The sequence below is a fragment of the Psammomys obesus genome, unplaced genomic scaffold, assembly GCF_907164565.1.
Source record: "Psammomys obesus unplaced genomic scaffold, mPsaObe1.curated_primary_1811, whole genome shotgun sequence".
NCBI classification, from domain to species: Eukaryota; Metazoa; Chordata; class Mammalia; order Rodentia; family Muridae; genus Psammomys; species Psammomys obesus.
Window position 1 is genome coordinate 16216048 of NW_026596120.1, and position 24150 is coordinate 16240197.

General features: G+C 39.6%; 1 protein-coding gene across 1 annotated transcript in view; it reads right to left on the reverse strand.

Annotated features, from left to right (window-relative positions):
• Dock3 (dedicator of cytokinesis 3) overlaps positions 1-24150 on the reverse strand; it is a 270999-nt gene that overhangs the window by 71212 nt on the left and 175637 nt on the right. Inside the window, exons 22-26 of the mRNA XM_055629516.1 lie at positions 22848-22929; positions 15502-15672; positions 11220-11412; positions 7689-7816; positions 1726-1872 (exon numbers count right to left, since the gene is read on the reverse strand). Of these exons, the coding sequence (XP_055485491.1) occupies positions 1726-1872; positions 7689-7816; positions 11220-11412; positions 15502-15672; positions 22848-22929 (721 nt within the window). The remainder of the gene's footprint in view (positions 1-1725; positions 1873-7688; positions 7817-11219; positions 11413-15501; positions 15673-22847; positions 22930-24150) is intronic.

Genomic DNA, 24150 nt, shown 5'->3' on the forward strand with positions numbered 1-24150 from the left:
CTTTTTAACTTACCAAATCTTTTCTAGAGCCCTGAAACTACACAAAATTTACACATGTATATGAACTTCAGTTTTATCAGAAAATGGACATAAGAAGTCAAAATTAATTTGCTGTAAAGGTCAGATGAGTTTGTGCGTATGTGTTTGTATGTGTGTATTTGTGTGTAGGTGTGTAGGTGTGTGTTTGTGTGTGTAGCACTGAAGCACAAAGTCTAATACATAAAAGGTACCCAACAAATTATAATAATCTACAGAAATGAATGACTTCATTAGTAACGTGTCAAATGTTTAAAGTAGTGTCAGAACCCCTAGCAAGGGCTGTGTGAGTGTTGATTAGAAGGCTGGATTACCAGGACATGTCAGGGTACATAGTTATTTTACCTACACTGAGAGTGACTTCACAGGGCTCTCAATCAAATACCTCACTAAATTTTTCTTAAAGGATTTTTTTACATGCTGTAATTCCTTTGCTGCCCACCAAGGTAACTACTGTTCTAAGCTGAAGTTCTAGATTTTTTTTCAAGACAGTTCACTTAGAAAGAACTGATACTTAATCCAGTTATCTTATCAGCCCCAAATTCCTTTACTTAAGGAATTAAGTTTCTTTCATCTTTACTTGAATTATGGACATATTAAAATTATGGACAAATTAAAAGTTTTCCATCTGAAATCTCTGGAATCTAATTGGTCGAAGTTTACTGTAGGATCTGTTTTAGAACTATCTGATTTTCAATCCTGACAGCCTGCTTCTTTCATCACAAGTGAGTTTCTGATTGTGTCTATGCCTAGGCTACCACACTAAGGAATACCGCAGACCTGTGTAATATGACAATGCCTACAGTAAAAAAAAAAAAAAAACAAAAAAAAACCACAACAACAACAACAACTAAGCCTTATATTTTTCAACAGGAGGCTCTTAACAGAGGAGCTACTTTTCTTAGACCAAATGCTCTAGAATATATGCTCACCCTGACATGCTAAAGCTTGACTTGCTCCCAGAGATGACTTTTTCAAAGAGAGTTCTATTAATCTCTCATCTTCCAAATGAAAGAGAGTTCACATAAACTGTTTATCATGGTACCATATGAGGGCTGGAAAATTCACTCTGGATATACAAATGGTATTGGATGCCAAAGTTCCTGTCTCTACCTTCTGAGATGCTTCCCCAGTTTGTTCCTCCCCTAATTAGGCCATATAAAAATCATTATTCAACAACACCTCTGAAATTCTACCATATTATATTTTTTTGATGTTAAAAATTTAGATACAAACATTATGTACTAAATCAACTAATCTGTAGACCCAAGAAAATTGTAAGAAAATTATCCTGTTCTGTCATTTGGGAAAACTATAAGGGAGGTTTCCTACAGGAGATGATGGGCCTGTTGTTCATCTTTAGCCTCTTCCTGCAGCTTTTCTGTATCACTGTGTCGTTCAACATTTATAAAAAGTGACCTGTCTTAAAGGAAAAGACCAACTAAAGTTATGGTCGGGAAATCATACAAAAATCATCCCTTGACTTTTCCTCAAGTAGTCTCCTGGGAGTAGGAAATGAGAGCTTTCAATGTAGAGACGGGATTAAGACTCAAGAAAGAAGAGGGTGACATGCTGACCACCATGCAGGGAGAAGACTGAGATGAAAATGCTGGGGTGGTGAGACGGGAGTAATGGAAGGAGCCCCAGGTTAGAAAAGAAAGCAAGAACACCTGAGTGTTAGTTACTAACAGTGATCTCGGCTGTGCACTGCGGGCACCGCTGCCCTCTTACCGCCTCCTGAGCATGTGATTTACTCATGATGGTTAGTAGAGTCTGTAAGAGCACATCCAGGAGGCTTTCCACCATCATCTCTACCTCCTCCATGACATCTGCCTCCTGGAGTGAGCAGTGAGAGAGCACACCATTAGCATCAGGCAGATGTCCAGCTAGCAGAACTCACTAAGCCACCTCAGGAGAGATCTTCTAACTGGATTTCCAATACTGATCTCACAGACTCACCCATATGAAGTGTGCAAGGAATCCAGGACAATAGCTTTGGCAGGAGGTGAGATATACCTGCCTCTACTGTTCCAAGCATGGTGGCTGAGGCCTTGGCTTTGGTAATGCCAGCCACAAATTTCAATCTCAGGCAGACATGTTAATTTTGATACACAGGACAGAGATGGATGCTCTAAGCGAAAAGTTTTATTTATCCAGTGTAGTGAAGAGAAAAAGCGTGCCTCTACTGACACTTTGAGAAATGAAGTTTGAAAAATGTCAAGTTTTCCCACCTCTTTCCTCTCTCTTTCCCCCTCCCTCCTTCCCTCCTCCTCTTTCTCTCCTTTCATCCACCCTCCCCTTAATTTTTGCAAACCCCTTCTGTGGTCATTTCTAGCTCCTCAGTCTGTTGCTATTCCCATTCATCTGAAAGACTCAATTCTCAATCCATCTTCCCTAGCAGCTTTATAAAAGTAGAACATGCCTTCTCACTGCCCAGTTACTACACTTTTAGAAGAATTTGTATTATCCTTTTATAGACATCACATATTCATTTTAAATTTTGTAGGGTGGCTTCAATTACCTTTCAAAAGAGATTCTCACTGTCCCCTTTCCAAAATATATTTAAAATTTTTATTCTGTGTACCTGTGTGGTTTACATGTGGTGCATGTGTGTGCAGGTGCACAGAGCTGAGTGCACGCAAGTCGAGTCCAGAATTTGACATCAAATGTCTTCCTTTGTCCTCCACATCATCACCATTATTATTATTATTATTATTAATTTTATTATTTGAGACCAAATTCTCAACTGAACCTATTTTTAGCCATTTTATCCAGAATGGCTGGTCATCAAGCCTCCTGGATCTTCCTGTTCCTCCATTCATTTCCTCCCCACAGTGTTGGGGTTATAGACATATACACCAACATGCTAGGTTTTTACATGGGTGCTAGAGAACGAAATGTGTACCCTAGTGTCTTCAAGGCAGGCATTTGAAACATTGAGTCATCTCCCCAGACCTCTGAAATATTTGTACTACTGTTGGTCTTAATATTCATACTCTACCCATCCGCCCTGTCACCGCTTAACATTTACTACGTGCCATCCACTGTTTGAAAACCTGACTGTACTGAGCTGAACGAGGGAGAGACTATCTCTAATATCACAGAGCTGAAATTTCATTTCCTTTTACCTATCTACCAAATATAATTATATTCTGCCCTATTTCCAAGAGGAATTGGCTCTTGGGGATAAAGAAATTCTTCCCATCTATCAAAGTGTAACACTCTTTTCTTTGATACATGTTTGAGCAGTTGTAGTTAACTAATTATACTCAACTCTCTAACTCCCCCAAATACCATTAAACTACATCCTTTAGGTTTTTCACTGGTTTCCATTTTTCTTTTTTTAAACCCCCTCTTCAATTTCTTCCCTTCTTTTAGCAATAAGCTACTTCACATATGACCTTGGATACTGTAGATTTATGAGTCCTGGTGGGAATAAAAGTTACCAGGTCTTGACTGGAGAAAAGAACAAACAATAGGGTCACTACAACCATTACAATAACTATCTGACAAGTTGGGCCTCTGCCATTCAATGGTACTTTAATTCTGGACACCAGAGCTTCCTTTTGGGTTTCTGTCTTTTGCTCAATTAAGCATGTTTTTGTTTTAGGAGCCTCTTTTTTTAAATTAAAATTTTATTTTTTATATTAATTACAGTTTATTTATTTTGTATCCCAGCTGTAGCCCCCTCCCTCATTCCCTCCCAATCCCACCCTCCTCCCTCAGCTCCTCCCTGCCCCTCTCTAAGTCTACTGATAGGGGAGGTCCTCCTCCCCTCCTCCCCTTCTATCTGACCTTAGCTTATCAGGTCTCATCAGAACTGGCTGCAGTGTCCTCCTCTGTGGCCTAGCTAAGCTGCTCCTCCAGGGGGAAGTCAAAGAACTAGCCACAGAGTTCATGCCAGAGACAGTCCCTGTTCCCCTTACTAGGGAACCCACTTGGATACTGAGCTGCCATGGGCTACGTCTGAGCAGGGTTTCTAGGTTATATCCATGCATGGTCCCTGGTTGGACAATCAGGCTCAGACAAGCCCCTGTGCCAAGATATATTTGGTCCTTGGGGAGCTCCTGTTCTCTCCAGGTCTTACTAACTCTCTCTTCTTTCATGTGATTCTCTGCACTCTGCCCAAAGTTTGGCATGAGTCTCAGCATGTGCTTTGATACACTGCTAGGTAGAAGCCTCTATGGTAGACTCCTATCCTGCTTCTCGTTTTCTCCTACTTCCAATGTCCATCCCATTTGTCTTTCTAAGTAAGGATTGATCTTCTTACCCCGGGTCTTCCTCCTTGTTTAGCTTCTTTAGGTGTACAGATTTTAGTATGTTTACCCTATATTATAGGTGTAGTATCCACTTATAAGTGAGTATATACCATGTGTGTCTTTCTGCTTCTGGGATACCTCACTTAGGATGATCTTTTCTAGATCCCACCGTTTGCCTGCAAATTTCGTGATTTCCTTGTTTTTAATTGTTGAGTAGTATTCCGTTTTAATTGTTGAGTAGTATTCCGTTGTATAAGTGTACCACAATTTCTGTATCCATTCCTCCACTGAGGGACATCTGGGTTGTTTCCAGGTTCTGGCTATTACGAATAAAGCTGCTACAGACATTGTTGAACAAATGTCCTTGTTATGTACTTCAGCATCTTTTGGATATATGCCTAGGAGTTATATAGCTGGATCTTGAGGAATCACTATTCCTAATTGTCTGAGGAAGCGCCAGATTGATTTCCAAAGTGGTTGTACAAGTTAACATTCCCACCAGCAAAGGAGGAGGGTTCCCTTTTCTCCACAACCTCTCCAGCATGTGCTGTCACTTGAGTTTTTGATCTTAGCCATTCTGACGGGCATAAGGTGAAATCTCAGGGTCGTTTTGATTTGCATCTCCCTGATGGCTAAGGATGTTGAGCATTTCTTTAAGTGTTTCTCTGCCATTCTACATTCCTCTACAGAGAGTTCTTTGTTTAGCTCTGTACCCCATTTTTTAACTGGATTACTTGATTTGTTGTTTTTTAACTTCTTGAGTTCTTTATATATACTGGATATTAGCCCTTTGTCAGATACAGGGTTGGTGAAGATCCTTCCCCAGTCTGTAGGCTGTCGTTTTGTTCTGATGACAGTATCCTTTGCTTTACAAAAACATTTCAGTTTCATGAGGTCCCACTTAATGATTGTTGATCTTACAGCCTGTGCTGTTGGTATTCTGTTCAGAAAGTTGTCTCCTGTGCCAATGAGTTCTAGGGTCTTTCCCACGTTTTCTTCTAACCGATTTAATGTGTTTGGTTTTATGTTGAGGTCTTTGATCCACTTGGACTTCAGTTTTGTGCACAATGATAAATATGGATCTACTTTCATTTTTCTGCATGTAGACATCCAGTTGGACCAGCACCATTTGTTGAAGATGCTGTCTTTTTTCCATTGAATGGTTTTGGCTTCTTTGTCGAAAATCAAGAATCCATAGGTTTGTGGGTTTATTTCTGGGTCTTCTATTCGGTTCCATTGATCTACTATTCTGTTTCTGTTTCAACACCATGCAGTTTTTATTACTATTGCTCTGTAGTACAGATTGAGATCAGGGATGGAAATACCTCCAGACGATCTGTTGTAGTACAAGATCGTTTTGGAAATTCTGGGTTTTTGTTTTTCCATATGAAGTTGAGAATTTTTCTTTCAAGGTCTGTAAAGAATGTGATGGGAACTGCATTGAATCTGTAGATTGCTTTTGGCAGAATGACCATTTTCACTATGTTATTCCTACCAATCCATGATCATGGGAGATCTTTCCATCTTCTGATAGCTTCAATTTCTTTCTTCAGAGATGTGAAGTTTTTTTGAAACAGGTCTTTCACTTGCTTGGTTAGAGTCACACCAACATACTTTATGTTATTAGTGGCTATTGTGAAGGGTATTGTTTCCCTAATTTCTTTCTTGGCCCTTTTGTCTTTGGTATACAGAAGGGCTTCTGATTTTTTTTTTGAGTTGATTTTGTATCCCGCCACTTTGCTGAAGGTGTTTATCAGCTGAAGGAGTTCTCTGGTTGAATTTTTGGGGTCGTTCATGTATACTATCATATTATCTGTGAATAGTGATACTTTGACTTCTTCCTTTCCGATTTGTATTCCCTTGATCTCCTTTAATTGTCTTATTGCTCTGGCTAGGACTTGAAGTACTATGTTGAAGAGATATGGAGACAGTGGGCAGCCTTGCTTTGTCCCTGATTTCAGTGGGATTGATTTAAGTTTCTCTTCATTGAGTTTGATGTTGGCTATAGGCTTGCTGTATATTGCCTTTGCTATGTTTAAGTATGTGCCTTGTATCCCTGATCTCTCCAAGACTTTAAACATGAATGGGTGCTAGATTTTGTCGAATGCTTTTTCCATATCTAAGGAGATGATTATGTGGTTTTTCTAGGAGCCTCTTTTTTTTTTTTAAAAGCAATTTGTTATTCTTTTATTTAATACCTAGTGTTTCATTTCAAAAAATATTCAGAATATTATCTACATTTACATACCTCCAGAATCTGGTAGCTTAATGCTTTTAGTGACAGGTTATTCATAGATTATCCAGCTTCATCTCTTAGATATTTTAGTCAAAATATAAAGTTAATAGTATAATACCTCACTTAAAGCTTAAAAAGCAGGACATACCTGTAACAAGATTGTACATGCTGTTTTTTTTAAGTATTTTTTTATTTTTAAATAATTTTATACATTCACTTGTATCCCAGCTGTAGCCCTCTCCCTCTTTCCCTCCCAATTCTCCCCTCCCTCCCTCCCTCATCTCCTCCCTGCCCCCTTCCGAGTCCACTGAGAGGGGGTATCCTCCTCTAGGAGCCTCTTTTATTTCACCTAAGTAGTTAGTTTAGTATGTTATCACCTGGGCTATATCCTTCACTTTAAATTTTATTCTAGGACTATTAACTTTAAAAAAATTATGTAATAAAGCCCATGCTTATTCTTTAATCACTTTATACCTTTCCTACAGTCTCTTAATTTTCTATAATAGACATTTCTTCTATGAAAAGTATATAAAATAAATATTATGAAAGTAAATTCTACTCTCACCTACGCCTTTGCTTTTCCCCTACCCCAATCTCTCTCCTTCTACCACATATTTCCTTAAAAATTAAACAGAGAAAATAGCTAAAACATTATTAGTTGAAACCTGACATCTAAAGAACAGTTTTACATCCCAAAGACTCAGCACTTTTATGGGTAGTATATAGTTACTGCATTTTCTGACCTCATCCGGCAAGATGTAAGGATGCCCTGGGTGGAATCAAGCTGCCTCAAGGCTCAAAGTCTGCATAATCAAGCTTCCCTGCTAGTTTGGGTCTGTCTCCTGGTATGCATAATTCTAATCTTAAGAAAATTCCCAGGAGTCCTACCTTAATCCTTTTTGATAGAAACAGAAGAAGAAACAGGACTGGTCTTTCTGATAGTATGGGAGATTATATATCCGAGTACATTTATAACAAAGACGTACTGCCCGGAGAGCCCTGCTGGGAAGACACAGGCTTCATCTGGGCACTTCCCTTTCACCAGCAAAGGCATCTCTGACCGGGAAGTGGACAAAGTGATCACTGTTGAGCTCTTCCCGACTACAGTAACATAAAACCAGGGCAGAGGTGAGTGGGGAGGGTTGTGGGGTCACTACCAGAGAGCTGGTCTTGACGATGGAGAAGATGCTGCCCAGAATCCCTGAACAGATCAGCAACTCTTTCTGCTGCCTCAGGTGAAGATGAATGTGATGAAGAACCACAGGAAGTAGGATGCGGCGGGATTCTAGGAAAGAAAATAGAGAGGAGGTTGTCCATTGGAGGGCAGGTAATTACTGCTAGAAGATAGCGACATTATGGGACTAAAAGGAGGTGAGGTTAAGAATAGAATCACAGGAGAGGTTACCCGCTCCTAAAAGTCTAAAAGTCTTATGGCTTACAAATTATAGGCCATTCTATGACATGGTTTCTCCGTCTTTTTCCCCCCGTTCATTATTGATTTAGACCCCTACACTAATGGCGTTTGATATAACGAATCAGTAGAATTCTGCTTCCAAATGATCTCTTTAATGATTAAGCTCCAAATTAAAAGCAGTCTGTAGTGAAAAATCCATGTAAATGTCACACTTATCACGAACTACAATGGCCAGATTAGTAGCTTACTAGGAATGACTAACTGCTTCTCTTCTTGGCATGGCTAAGTTGCCTGCCGTTCCCATTCACCTTGTCAAGCCATCTGGCCTATCTTGTTTCTGTCCTGGGCTTGTTAGACTGCAAATGGAACAGGAGTGTAATGTTAGCCTGTCATAGCCTTTGATAACTAGGGAGCTTTTATGCCAACCCTATCTCATACATTAAAACAGCTTTCTTTTCTTTTTCATTTTACCAGACTATCCTTTTATGAAGAAAAAAAATGTTTGGAACCCCTAATTCAGACAGGATGAATTATATTCTAGCTCTCTTACTAATTCATTTCGAGTTCTTAAGCAGACTGACTCTTCTTTCCACAGATTTGATTTCCCTTGTATATAATGGGGTGTTAATGGTTTCTTCTACTCAATAAAATGCCCATGTGAACCTGTGTCTGGCACCCCAGACTCTTATGTGTCAGTGACTGTACATCCCTGAAGATACTGTCCTACCTCTCCATAATGGTTCAGTTAGACCAGCAATGACACAAGCCATGGAAAATATAATTTACTGTTTACGTCTGACCATAGCTAACAGTTCTGCATGAACTTCAGAAATAGCTTCTTTCATTTTATTTTATGCATTCGGGTATTTTGTCTGCATATGACATACATGCAGTGGCCACGGAGGTCAGAAGAGGGCACTGGATTTGCTGGGGTTAGAATTACAGATGCTGATGCTGGAAATTGAACCTAGGTCACACAGTACTCTTAACCAGTAAACCATCTCTGCAGCCCCCAGAAATAAAAACAGTTAAGCCAAAGATAAATTATACAACATGGAAGTGACTTTGACATTGTTTTGTCAATACTTACAATATGTTGTGAAAAGAACAGAGTGGTAGCTGTTCTATATTTAAAGGGATGTTTGGACAAAAAAGCTAACATTTGTAATTTAGATCAAAACACAAACAGTAAAGTTTGTAACAACCAATAGCTGCTTTCAGATAGAAGTTTGTTATTAGAACATGCCAAAGACAATTGGTATGCTCAGAGAGTAAAGAACTATTTATACTACATCACTAGTACAAAGCTTGTTTTAGGGAAGATGCTATAACTTGAACAATCAATTAAAATAAAATACAAATGAAAAAAAATAGGTGGTGGACAACATTATATGAGTTTTCTTAAGCGACTGTGAAAGCAGCCGAACACACACAAAAATAATGGAAGTAAAATATGTCAATGAGAGCAGCTGTTTCATTTTTTCTATATTTTTTGAAAGCACCCTTTTTTGACCATACGTAACGTGAGAGCTGAAAGTAGTGGATTTAGTGACAGTGTCCAAATCACTGATAACATTTTCAGTCTGAGGCAGGAGAAAGCAGTTTATCATCAACAGTTACTGGAGAAGGGCTGATCTCCTGAATGGCAGTCTCACTCATCAATGCTCTCCACTGGTAGGGCTGAGTCAGTGAGAACATCTCCTTAGTATTCCAAGCATACACAGCACTGAATTAAAAAGTTTTTCCTATGCTTTGAAGTCAAACTTTAAAAATTAATATGTAAAATTCTAATTATGAAAATTCAGATAACTTCTGCTGATGCTTCAGATTTATTTTGGAGCTTGGAGGTTTATTCTAGAACAGTGCTGGCCTACTTAAATAACCAGGCTCATGTTTGATGCTGCTGTACGGCTGAAATTGATCACAAGCAATATACTTTCAAGGATAAATCCAGAGGCTCTTACTGAAAGGTATCCTGGATTCCTGATGTATCGGCTGTCCTGACCTCCAAGGGACTATGAAAGGCTTTATATCTACTTCTCTTTTAAAAAAGAAAAAGAGTGAAGAATCTGACTGGTGAGCCAAAGAAACAAGCAAGCACGGGATTTCCCAAGTCCCCTTTCAGAGCCTTTTAAACTTTGTTGGCTTATCCTCATCTTCTTGGACTGGGTCCTTTTCTTTTGTTCTCTCTCTTTCCCTTTTGCCCTTTCATCCAACTAGGTAGTGACAGATTCCATAGCCAGCATATGTTTGTATCTTTGGCCTGGACACTACGGGCCACCTACGACATACTAAATATTTATGTCCAATTCAAGTTCACACATCATAACCTAATGCCCAGTGTGACAGCCTCTGAAGGGGGATACTTCCTAGGGATAATGTCATGAGTGCCTTATCCTTATGAAATTAGTACCCCACCTCCTCTTGAGACAGGGTCTTACTATATAGGTCAGCCTGGCCTGGGATATAAACATACTTGATATATTGACCGGGGTAGTCTTGGCCACACAGAGGTCTGCCTGTCTCTGCCTCCCAAGTTCTGAGATTAGAAGTGTGTGCTACTTCACAAGGCTGAGACTAGTGTCTCTTTAAAAGAGATCTCAGAGATCTTTCTTGCTCCTTCTAGGTGATAAAACAGAGAGAAGAGATTACCTGTGAAACTGGAAACAGTTTCAACTAGACATCAAACCTATTGGTACCTAGATCCAGGACTTCCTAATCTTTAGAACTGTAAAAATTAAGCAGTTGAGCCTTTTTTTTTTTTTTTTTTTTTTGAGATAGGGTTCCATGTAACCCAGGCTGACCTTAAGCTTCATATGGAGCCAAGAATGAGTTTTACTTTTATGTGCTGAGTTAAGGCATGTGCCCTTATGTGTACACACACACAAGTGTGTGTGTGTGTGTGTGTGTGTGTGTGTGTGTGTGTATCAGGCTGGCCTCAAATTCACAGAAATTCACCTGGCATTATACCTAACAGTATTTGTTGTTTTAAATCTACCTAGTTTATGGAATTTTACTGTCAAGGGATGAATGAACTAACACAACATCCTATGAGCACAGCCTAAGTTATGGGTTCCTAAGAGTAAATTGAAAGAGAAGCAGCAAGCCTAGGTCTTGGTTAAGTTTCTCACATGGATTATTAAAATCTTTACACTTTAAGGGTTAGTGGTTTCTTACATCATAGTTGTTAAACTAACACTTTGAACAATTTAACCTTGGCTACTATCCAGAAAGGGAAGAAATAAAATCTGACTCCCTTTTCAACTTAATTTACCTGAAAAGGAAAACAGGCGACTGTCCACTGTCCTGGCGATGGACTGCAGCTTCACAACATCCATCGACTGCCCGATGTGCACAGTGCTGGGCATGCTCCCCAGTGTGCCTCTCACAAACTCTGCTACCTCTTGTACAGTAAACATTTGCAGCAGCTCATCAAAGATGGTGGGGAAAGAATTAAGTAGTGCAGCCTGTGGGAGCAAGGAAAGCAGTAGTTAGCTCAAAGCTAAGTTTGTGTTTATCTTCTTAGTTCAAAGGTATGAGGCTGAAAGAGTTTCAGAAGGCACCATAGCACCCCTGCCTTGAGAGGGTTCTTCCTTTGGCCCTTGACTCTACTAATCCCTATAGCACTCTTAGAGCAAAAATAAAACAAAACAAGGGATTTTTACTAGGGTTTTCATTATTTGCCTAGCATTTGCAGACAAGAAAAGTATAAGGAGAAAATTTCACAACATAGCTTAAGGAACAGCTATTTTTCCTCATAAAGTGTATTCAAACTTTTAGTCTTTATGATTAAGCTCTTGACTTTTCAATTTTGGTTTCTAATGAAAGCTGAGTACCTTCAAGAAGCACTAGCTGGACTCCATGAAGAGCAGTAACCTAACTATAAGAACTAGACTATTTTCCAGGGATAGTCATATTTGTATATAATCATGTAGGTAATCTGAAGAACATGTAAGTGAATTTCCTGTATGTGTTCCCTGATACTCTCAAGTATAAATTCAGAAGTATGAAAAACATATGGATTCATTCAGCTATAAAGTCTTGAGAGCTACTGATAATGTTGCCTAAGAATTAAGTGACTCAAACAAGGCCCAAATAAGGAGAGGAGTAGAGAGGAAGAGAGTGAGGGAAGGGAAGAGGAGAGGGAGAGAGAAAACATATGCGTTCATGGGCTTCTAGGATCTAAGCTCCGGAAGCAAGATGTGGTCTCTTGAGGAAAATGTACTAATTTATTCTAATGAGGTAGGGGAAGCATGATGGCATTAGTAGTTTTATTTGTTTATTCACTTAAATTACATTTACTTATTTATTTAGTGTGGGGGGGAGCACATGCTCATGTGGAGGTCAGAGGACAACTTATGGGAGTTGATTCTCTCATTTCACCATGTGGGACCTGGTGATCAAACTCAGGTCATCAGGGTTGGCATCATGAGCCTTTACCTGCCGAGCCATCTTGCTGCCCCAATCTGATAATATTGATCCATAACTTTTGAGAGGCAGAACACTATAGGAAAAAAATAATAGATTTTAAAATTAGACACATATGAGTTCAAATTCCAGCTTTAAGCCAGGTGTGGTGCTTCATATCTGTAATTTTAGCTACTCAGGAGGTTGAAGGAAGAGGTTGAAAGTTTAAGACCAGCCTGGATGACATAACAAAACTCAATATAAATAAATTCTCAGTTTTATCACTTGCCTACTATGTGTTTGGTGGTTGCCTTAATCCTTTGTTTTCTCAAGTATGAAACAGGGACAGTGCTATTACTGGAATATGGGAAGAATTAGGCATATTGTTTCCAGAAGGGTACCTAGATCACAACAGGTCTGGAGTAAATGCTCTGTGACGCTGTCAGTTTGTCAAAGTCTAGGATCACCTGGGAGATGTCTCTCTGGGAACACCTGTGAGAGATTAACATAATTATGTTAACTAACGTAGGACCCATCTTTATCGTAGCAGGGCTATTTCCTGGGCAGGGGATCCTGAACTGCATAAATGGAGGAAGTGTTGAGCAGCAACATGCCTTCGTTGCTCTGTGCTTCTTGACTGGGTATGTAATGTGACCAGCCTCTTCAAGCTCCTGCTGCCTTGACTTCCACTATGATGAACTGCACCTCCAACTATGAGCAGAATAAACTTTTCCCCCTTAAGTTCCTTTTGTGACAGTATTTTACAATAGTGGCAAGAAAAGAAGCTAAGATGAGCTGGCTCTTATTTTCTTCCACTATTTATTGAAAGCACCATGAAGGAAAATTTTTTGGACTTCTTAGTCTTCTTATACCACTAATACGAACACGGTTTACAAAGGGAAATAGTGGCACCTTAAGACCAGAAGGTAACAGGTCACTTTTAACAAGTGAGCTGGGCTTTGTGGGGAGTATGTTTTTCTTAAATGATTCATCGGGCAGCACAGTAGATAATGGTGTGCAGTGAAAATTTATGCCATGGGAAAGGCTTATATTACTGTCCTTTCTGTTAAGGCCAGACTAACGTGTAAAATTCATTTAAATTCTGTCTTCAGGTTAGTAACTCCATGGAATATCAGAGAAATTGTTTTACAGCAGTTAAAACCAACATACAAGCAATTGGGGAGTATGTCACACTCAGTAATAACACTGTAGCTGATTTCTTCCTTTAAATGGTGAAATTTTCTGCAATTATACGCTAGAAAAGAAAGACACAATCTCACAACTTCTGATAGTCATGATCAAAGATAGTCTAATTGGGTAGTAAATTTTTCAAGAGTTCTGAAACTCATGAAACAAGCTTGGCAGCAAAGAATCAGATTTGACCGTTAAACATAGCTAAGCTGGTATGAGGTCTATCACGTAGGTCTAAGCTATCTGTTCTGATGTGGGAGGAGACCACTGTTTGTACAAAGCATTGCCAAATACCCAGAAAGCTATCTATTCTCCTCTGTTAGCTACCTTCAATCTCCCTGTAACTATTTTTGGCTGGGGGGAGAAGCAGTAGGTACTCTTGGCCCCTATTAGAAGAAACAGATAAATAGGGAGAAAATTGAGGAGAAAAATATTGAGTTTCCTGTGGTACTTTTAAAAATGAGATCATGAAGGAGTTTCCTTAGAGAGGCTCTTGAAAACCTTGAGGTTTTCTTTATGGTGTACAGCTCCCAGATGATCACCTGCTCTTTGGCCAAGGAACCTAAAGGCAATTTATGGGCATCAAGAGACAATATAGAGAGGCAAGCAGAAGAAAAAAAAATAGTTGACTATTCTAAACTCAAATGAGATAGGGTTTAAATACACACTTCCCTAATAACACATGCAGTAATGAAAGGGTAGACATAGAGACACTATCTGATCTCTGTTGACACCTTTTGGCATAATTGGCTTCAAGAAGCCAAAGGATTATATCTCTTAGATAAAAGCATAGTAATTTGATAATAGAAAATAACCCGATGTGGGTCAAGTAATGATGTTTGGTTTATTATAGCACAAGTTTGCTTGGTAAAGGTAATAGACTAGCTGGTTAGAAAATTTTGATATGAGGAAGAAAATTTCTAACACTGATATTTCTAAAAGAATCTAGCTCTAATTCTTAGTCAATGCATTCAATTTTTCCTATTAGCTTTCAATTTATCCCATTCTTAACATCTGTAACAGGCAAGTTGTAATAAAAATTAACTAGGAAATAAAATTCCCTATGTATTTTGAATGTTCCCTAGGCATGCTATGTTCATACTAACTACAGCATGGTAACTGACAGATTTAGTCTAAAGAGAAGTCATACTAACAAAGTTCTGCCGCTTTCCTAGTATAAAGCCACTAAACTCTTTCATACCTCACAGCTGAGGCAAAGAGCAGCATTTTGTTCTAACAAATATTTACTTGTAAATCACCTCTTTCCCAACACACAGATTCTTGTCACAGTTTTTTGCATTTCTGGAATCAGGACAAGGAAACCACCTGCTAAGACAAAGAATCCCAGCAGCAAAACCCCATCCCCACAGTAGGTGTAAATGTCTGCCCCACAATGTGACTGTCAATAGTAAGGCATGGATGGAGGAGGGTCTCGGGGGGTCCTACCCCTACTACTAAACTACTTGCTACTAATAGCTTCAGAGAGGAGGGGAACTCACTGCCTTCAGTTGTGTACCCACTGGATACCCCACCAGGCACTGAGAGAAGTTCCAATCCAGTGGTCACACAGATGGCCATGATTAAATTCAATGGGCCACAAAACCAAGCCAGAACTCAATAATATTGGAAAAGGACTAGTAGGAAAGAGCAGAAAGTTGTTAAGGAAGAAAAGGAGATAAAAGAGGGCCAGGGGAAAAGGAATCAGAAGTTACAGATGAAACTGTCAAAAAATTTAAATAATTTGGAAAATCCCCCAGTCAGTCAGGTGTGGTGCACGCCTGTAATCCCAGCACTCAGGGAGGCAGAGGCAGCTGTGAGTTCTAGGCCAGCCGAGCCTACAAAGCAAGTCCAGGACAATCAAGGCTACACAAAGAAACCCTGTCTCGAACCCGCCCCCCCCCCAAATTCCAACACAACAGGAACAGGAAACCCCATACTATTTTCCACCGTTCACAGACCTGAGTGAAGAGGAGTGTTTCTGAGTTTCTACTGTCCAGACTCAGCACAAACCGGATAGACTGGAAAAGCTCCTGGATGCTTGACCGGAATTGTTCCTCTTCCATCCCACATGTTGCTCTTGAATACAGGATTCGTGATTGAACAATGAACTTGAAAAGGTACTCTAGGGCCTAGAAATTTGAGAGAGAAAGTAATGGACATTTAAAATGGTCAGAAAATCACATAACAAGAACGTAAGGGCAGGGGCTAGAGAGATGGCTCAGCAGTTAAGAACACAGGCTGCTCTTCCAGACTATACTTGGGTTCAATTCCTAGCACCCACATGGTAGCTCACAACTGTCTCTAACTCCAGTTCCAGGGAATCTGACACTCTCACACAGACATACATGCAAGCAAAACACTAATGCACATAAAATAAAAAAAAAATAAAATAAAAAAATGTAAGGTTAAAAAAAAGCAAAAAGTGAGGTGACAGGTGATTCCAACTATGGATAGGCAATTTATTTAAAAAAAAATATTTTTTTCAAAGATCCAAACTGTCACTAAGCAGAAGCTGTCTGTTTACTGAGAGAATGATCAAATGATTTTATAAATAATATTCTAGGTTCTGGAACTAAGTAGCCATAGACAGTTAAAATTTCAAAGAGTTAAATTAAAGAACATTCAGAACGCAAAGAAAATTCAGCTTCTTTGTTTTTTAAAAAATATGTATTTGTTTTCCTGCATGTATGTCTATATCTATACCATTTGTATATCTAGTGTGGGTGCTAGGTATTGAATCCAGGTCCTCTGCAAGAGCAGCCAGTGCTCTTAACTGTTGAGCCATCTCTCCAGCTCCTGTATTTTTTTTTAAAGACCTGAAAACGTAAAAACCCAAAGACAGGATATAGCTTAGCTACCCTCTCTCTCTCCCTCCCTCCCTCATTTCCTCCCTCCCTCCCTCCCTCCCTCTTATTTGGAAGCAGGGTCTTGCTATCTGGCCTTGGCTGGCCTCAGACTTACAAGCCACCTGCACATCCCTGGAGTGCTGGCTTACAGGCATTGCCATCACACGCGGTCTAACTACCTGAGTTTATGATAAGGAGAGAAGGGCTTTTAAGAAATTTCCTGAAACTTTACGTGACAGGTGGGGTCTGGAAAAGGAACTTCTACCTCATAGAAGGTCAAAGAGGTCTAGAAAAAAAAAAAAAAAAACTAGGCCTAGGTTATACAGCAGCTAGTGTGCCTGACACATCCACTCTCCAGTTCCTTCCAGCCATGACATCTGCCATTAACAGTTCATAAGCAAAAGAGAAGGCAGTATTCTCAAAAAATGACTTAAGAGCAGAAAGATGGATCCTTGCAATTTGGTGATACTTCTCAACAGAGCAATTCTCCTTTAAGAGAACAGTTTTTTAATTAAAGAAATGCTATATTATCTCAGATAATGGAAAGGCAAAGAGAGTAGATTAAAACAAATGAAACCCAGTTACTTGAAATACTTAAAAGAAAACAACCTTTAGCCTCTTTTTAGCATTTGCCTGTCAGGTTTCGCTCAGAAAATTTGGTTCACATGGGTGATTGTTAGTTTAGGAAAATGTGCTAATAAGTCGTTCTCTGACCTCTACATGTACATTCCACCTCTCCAAATAAACAAACAAATAAAAGTAATTTAATTTTTTAAGGGGCAGGGAAGGAGAAAGCCAGAAAAGGACTTGTATTTTCCTTTCTTTCTTTATTGTGCCATAGACCAAGCCTATCCTGCAGGTCTTTCCTGCCATGATGAACAGCATTCCTCTTGACTGTAGGCAAAAACAGTTTGTTTTAAATTGGGAATTTGATCACACCAATGGAAAAAGTAACAAGAACAGTGGTCTCATATAGTGCCCTGTTTCAGGGTACTATAACATCCAGTGAATAGAAAGCCTGAAAACTCTGTTAATTTACAAATCTAAATAGATACTTGCAAGCTATGTTCTGCTTTTGCTCCTGGGTATCTACACTTTAGTGATTCTTTATGCCTGTGCTGCAGAAAATATAAAATACCAAGATCTAGTCTCATTTATTAGTTATGCCAGTAACTAATTCCTGGAGTTATTTCTTCTACTATAGCACAAATAGTTTCACTCCCAGAGAAATATCTCAAAATTTCCACATGCTTAGGATAGAAAGTAAGCCCGTTACATGTCTCACTGTTAGTTGCCTCAAAAGGCAAAGGGTCTGTGATAATGTAGAACATGGAAAATAGAAAAAAGTTATTTTTCTTAAAAAAAAGAAACCCTAGAAATGCTATTATATTATAGCTAGTTATGTACTACACACATCTTTCATTTTATTTTTAAAAATGATTTATTAATTATTTATACAGTATTCTGCCTGCATGTATGCCATTATAAATGGTTGTGTGCCATCATGTGATTGCTGGGAATTGAACTCAGGACCTTTAAAAGAGCAGGGGATAAGAGTGCTCTTAACCCCTGAGCCATCTCTCCAACCCCAACATCTTGCATTTTAAAAAGAAAGTATTTTATCACCACTGTCCAATTGTTTAGCTGTTTACTTTTCAGTCAGAAATGATGACTACAAGGAGATGCACTAAGCAGTATTTTCTAGTTTTAGAAGAGCGGAATCTAATAGCAAAGTTGCTTGCATTTTCACACACGATGGCTTAGTTCTTTTACTAGATTCTATGACATAAAACAGTGTACAACACAGGATGGTGTCAAAGTCCTGTGCAACCTGGACAGAGGTAATAAAAACAAGTCCATTAAAATCTTTAATTACCACAATTCCTCACTAATGATAACCAGGTTGCTATCTCTGAGATCCCAAGACAGAGTGGGGTCAAAGGTGAAGGGTACATCTTAGGGTATTCGCTCAAGATTCAAGGGCTGCTCCCAACCCTTTTTGGAGAGAATGAAGCATTTAGTTGAAGCTAAAGCAGCTATTCTGTCCTTTTTTTAATCAATGCATCTGAAAGGAGAGGAGACTGGAAGTTACTGCAGGTTTTCCCTTTGTGAGCAGGAGCGTGGGAGGAGAGGCAATGTGTGATGGCACATACAATGGTCTGCGCACACACCTGTGTGCATGCGCGGAGGCTGGAGGAAGACTTCAGGTATCTGAATTATTCTTTTGACACAAGGTTTCTCAGAATCTGGAGCTGGGCTGGCACTGGGAAAGCCCCAGTGGTCCTCATTTCTGCCTCCCATAGAGTTGGAGCTATAGGCATGCTTGTGGCCAGGCTTCTTGGGTGCTAGGATTCCAACTCAGGTCCTCAAGCTTGCTCAGAAAGTGTTCTTGTCTACTGATTAATCTCCATCCTCTAGTACAACTGTTTTATCACCAAGAAGATTCACTGTACCTGGACCTCTTGGTCCCTTCCAAGGTCCCTGATACAGCTTAGCAGTGGAAAGTACACTATATTTGTGGACAACCTTGTCAAAAGCTATCCTCATATTCTATTCCACACATACTTGCTCAGTAGTGTTTACTGTCGCTCTATTCAAAATAACTAGGGACTAGAAACAACTTTAATATCTTCAACTGATGAATGGATACTGGAAATGTGGTGCATGTTCACAATGGAATTCTATTTAGCTATAAAAAAATGAAATAATAAAATTCTCAGGCATATGGATGGAACTAGAAAATATGCTGAGTGAGGGAACCCAGATTCAGAAAGACCAACACCACATATTCTCTCTCATTTGTGGATCCTAGTTCTGGATCTTTAGATGTTAGTGTGTAGCTTGGGTGTAACCACAGAAACAAGAAAAATAAAAAGGAAGCATGAGGGGATGACGCAAGGACAGGAAGGGTAGTACAAGACTGGTGCTATGAAAGAGAAATGGGAAAAACAGGGAGGGAGACTTTATGTGGGGAAGAGTAGGGAGGAAAGTTAAGTAACACTAACAATAGCTGATAAAACCAAAGTGAAACATCATTTGGTGTTTACTTAAACACACACATATGCACAAATGCAAGCATGTGTGTACAAGAATTTGAATTCAGAACATGGCTGCTTGGCAAGAGATCACATCCAAAGACCTTCTAGGTCTGTGTGATCTGGCTGGAATACAGACATGCCTTTAACCCCAGGACATAGAGGCAAGCAGATTTCTCAGTTCAAGCCAGCCTGGTATAAAGCAAGTTTCAGGTAAAGAAAAGTTTGGTCTAGGCTTTGTGTTGCATGCCTTTAATCCCAGCACTCAGGAGACAGAGACATGAGTTCTAGTAAGTCTGATTCAGGCAGTTTGATTGAGAGTAAGTCGAAAGGCAGTGCAGTGGAGTTAGTGAGTTCAGTGCAGGTCAGCAGAGGCAGCTGAAACCAGAAAGCAGCACACACAGAGAAAAAGAAGAGGCAGTTCTACTGGGAGAGGTTTACAAACACAGGTTGAGGTGAGAACAAGCTAGACACAGGTGAAGACAGAATAAGTCAGAGAATGAGGAGCCAGAAGATTAGATTTCTAGAGTTAGTTTGAGGTCAAGCAGAGCAATTCAGTGAGAAACTGAGAGAAGCCAGATTGAATCAGTCAGCTGGAGAGGAGTTTGAACCAGAACAGCTGAGTTGGGCCAGCCAGCAAGAGTTTAGAAAGAACTAGAAAGAGTGAGTTTATTCAGCAGTAAGTCCCAGAGGCTAAAAGCATTCTAGGCCTAGATTAGATTGGACCCAGAGGCTAGAAGTCTCCAGGACTAGGCCTAGGCTGGCATAGGGAGGCAATAAGCCTTGAAGATAACAATTACTTCAGGCAAATAAAAGCTACTTTGGTGTGTGTGTGTGTGTGTGTGTGTGTGTGTGTGTGTGTGTATGTATGTGTGTTTGTGTGTTTAATGGAGTTATACCATGTGGTGGTTTGAATAAGAATGGCTCCCAGAAACTTATATATTTGAATGCTTAAACACCAGCCAGTAGCATTATCTGAAAGGATTAGAAGGATTAGGAGGTATAGCCTTGCTGGTGGAAGTGTGTCACTTGGGGTGGGCATTGAGGTTTCAAAAGCTCATGCCAACCCCAGTGTCTCTTTCGCTACTTGTGGATCAGGATGTAGCTCTCAACTACTTCTTCAGCACCATGCTTGCCGTGCCTGCTTGTCATGCTTCCCACCATGATGATAATGGACTAAACCTCTGAAACTGTACGCAAGCCTCCAATTAAATACTTTCTTTTCTAAGAATTGCCTTGGTCATGGTGTGTCTTCACAGCAACAGAACAGTGACTAAGACATACCACATGGGGTAATAATGCTCTCCCCAACATCCATAGACTATCTAACAAAACCTTCAGTGTAAAGCATGGGATATTTCCCTTCAAGTTGTTAGTGAGGGAGTCCAAGAGATACAGGCTATTACCATTAGCCTTGGCTGCTGCCTAGAACTTGAAGGTAAGACTCTATTGTTGAAAAACATCACACACTTCAGACAACAGACTTGAAGGAACAAGACGAAATTGACCTGGAAGCCACTTTCCTGAGACTAATCCTCATAGGTGCTATGTAAGCTGTCAAAATAGAAAAGCAATCAAGCTTTATCTAGCTTTATCTAGCTTTAAAGCCTATGAACCACAAAAATGACTAGCCCAGCAAGATATTCCCATTGCTGTAAAGAGGCACTTCTATCTGAGATGCAACTGACAGCTGTTTAATGAGACTCAAGGTTCATTCAACAAGAGAGAATTAATGTTTGATATTATAAACTTAGCCAACTACTCATGGCTCGAGAGGTCATGGGCCCTAGAGGAGAACCTACTACTGCCACTTTCCTAAACCAGTGTAATTGCTAACTGTATTTTAAATGCTTATTCTTATTCCTACAGATAAACGTAGTGCTCACTCTTTATAAAAGAAGCTTCTTTTTTTCTTTTTTTTTTTTTTAACAGCAGATAGGTACTAGTTTAAAAATCCTCAACTAATAACAATGCAAAGAACAACCGATTGTGGGGTGCTCAACCCCAACTGTATTGTATACCTACAATACAGTCCCTACACCTCAGACTCAGGGAATATGACAGAAGACGGGCAGAAAATTGTAAGGGCAAGAGGACTAGGATGTATATTTTGAGATAGTGTCTTCTAAGACAGGGAAGATGCACCCATGCAATCTTAACAATACAGCTTTCTAAACAAGACCTGCGTAATGGCATGCCAACGTGGGTGGGAAAATCTTCCAAATTTTCTATAGCACCCTTAAGTAATTAAGTAATGGGTTCACACAGAATCTTTTGCATTTACCTCAACTTTTAGGAGATGAGCTGGTCCTATATACGCTTTTTAGCACCCAGAACAGACAATAACTATTTAGTATGAAGGAGGAAAAAAATAAAACTTATACCTTCAGGTGTTTAAAGTATGCTCTGAGAGTCAAATAAAGTAAAAAGAGATTTGTGATTAATTCTACCCATGCTATCTGTTACACTGTACCATATAAGCAAGAAGAACAATATATGGCACAGGGCCTGTACTTAGTATAGATATATGATATTAAAAGAAGACAGGAAAAAAAAAGAACAACTTTGAAGCCATTCTCCTTTTATGACTATGCAGAAAGTGTGGAAAACATAACTAAAAAGAAACTTTAAGGAAAGATAACCCAATACAGGACAAGACAGGGACAGATACAGAAAGTATGGTCAATTTTAGGGCATTTCTAGAAGACATGGAAGCCATCTTGAAAACATTTGAAAAAAAGGATTTCATTCCTCTTATCTGGCTCTTTATTGTATAGAGAGTAGCTATAAGAAGAAGTTAACAGACCAGAGCTGACTTCCAGTAAGGAGCCTCTTATCACCTGGAGCCACCCAGCAGTGAAAAGCAAGCTCCACTGCCAGGGAACCTATTCAAGGCACCATGCTAACGTCAGACCACAGAAGACTCCAGATTCTTCTTAAGGCCAAGGTTATAAGGTTATCTTTACAACCATCTTCATATGGTATACCTATCCACTTCTCCCTTTTTAGTTACTTAACACAGTCCCCAAAATCGTAAATATGTAGTAGCCACCAAAGAAGGAAATGGTATTCAGAGTTGATTCTAAAAAATGTTACTACCAGTATTAGCTTAGAAGCAGTATCAATACTTGAGACAGTGGGAGTGCAAACTGATCCTACTGGTAAAAGTGAGTCAGATGGTAAAAAAATGTAAAAATGGCTAGGCTCCATGTGTACTTCCTGCTTCCAGGTAAAATGATCATGGGTAATGATCAGTTGCGCTCCAGAGCACAACTGAGGGGAGGAAAGGGACTGCATGTATCAAGGCATTCATTCCTGAAAGCAGGCCAGCAGACTGCAGTAGTCATGAGCACCATGCTAATGGCACTACCCACAAATAACTGTAGAATGCCTCCCTTATATATGGCAAGCTCAGGGCATTACCCGCATGGCTTCCTGAATGTGGTCCTGCCGAATCAGTTCTGCTGAGCAGTCCATGTACCACTTCAAACAGCGGATGAGCTCCCTAGAAATAGGGCATTTACAGAAATTCCATTTTAATCAAAATGCAATGTAGTCTCAAATTTGTATTTAGTCAAATAGAAAAATCAACAAAGAACTGTCAAACAGGAAATAATACTTTGCTGATGAGCTACAGTGATAGGCCCATCATAGCTGTGAAATTCTCATATTATCCAAGAGAGATACACTCTCTGTCCATCAGGAGCTACAGAATTTTATTGGTAATCACAAACATGCTCACTCTCATTTCCCCCCAAACTTAGATTCCATTATGTATTTTTATTTTCTTAAGTAGCAACATCTCCAGCACATACAACACTAATTAGTAGACTGAATAAAAGTGTATGGTTCTAAATGCCATTCCATTCTACACCTCATCTCCTGAGGACCAAGCCACCTGAGAGCAACGAGTTTGCTAGGTATTACAGTTTAAAAGAAAATAAGCAGTAGGTTTGTCTAAAGGAACTGAAACAAATTACCCTTCAGAATAAGCTTTATTAAGAGACAGAATGCCACAACTAAAGGGGCCATGAGCAAACCTTGAAGTGTAAAAGCATTAGAAGAAACAAATGACCTGTATAGTATATATGGAGGCTCTAAAGGAAAGAGCTTTTAAATTTACGGAATAAACAGGGTTTCTGAGTCATATGGGTTTCCAGAGTTAAGTGGAGAAGCTTCACACTTTTTGGCCTAGCCTATATGACTTTTGACATGGAGGCAGGCACTAGGTGAGACCATAGTTTAAAGATGTCTTGTCCTTAGCAGCAGAGGGAAGGCTGGGATTCCTCTAATAATCACAGCCAAGTGCCTGTCAGTTCTCTGTTTTTAGGGAATGACTACAGAAGATATGTAGCCCAATTTCTCCTGGCCTGCTACATCTAATCTCTCTAAGGGACTATATCTTAAAGCGGCTGTTCCATGATCTGTCAGGAAGGTATACACATTTATATGGCAAGAGATCATAGAGGTAAAGGGTACAAGCTGTTGGGTCCACTAGTATGCAGTTTTGTGTTCTTAGGTGCGTTATTTAACCCACTGTGCCTCATTCTATTCATCTGACATAGGGAGGAAATAACAGTCTACCTCAAAGTGATTGCTGAAAACAAAGATGATGACACATAAAACACAGTGTATACTCTCTGAAGTGTCAAAGTATCTGAACTCTTAAGAGCTCTGCAGCTTTACCACTGTCAAGCATTATTTATGGCTGTAAAAATTATGCTAA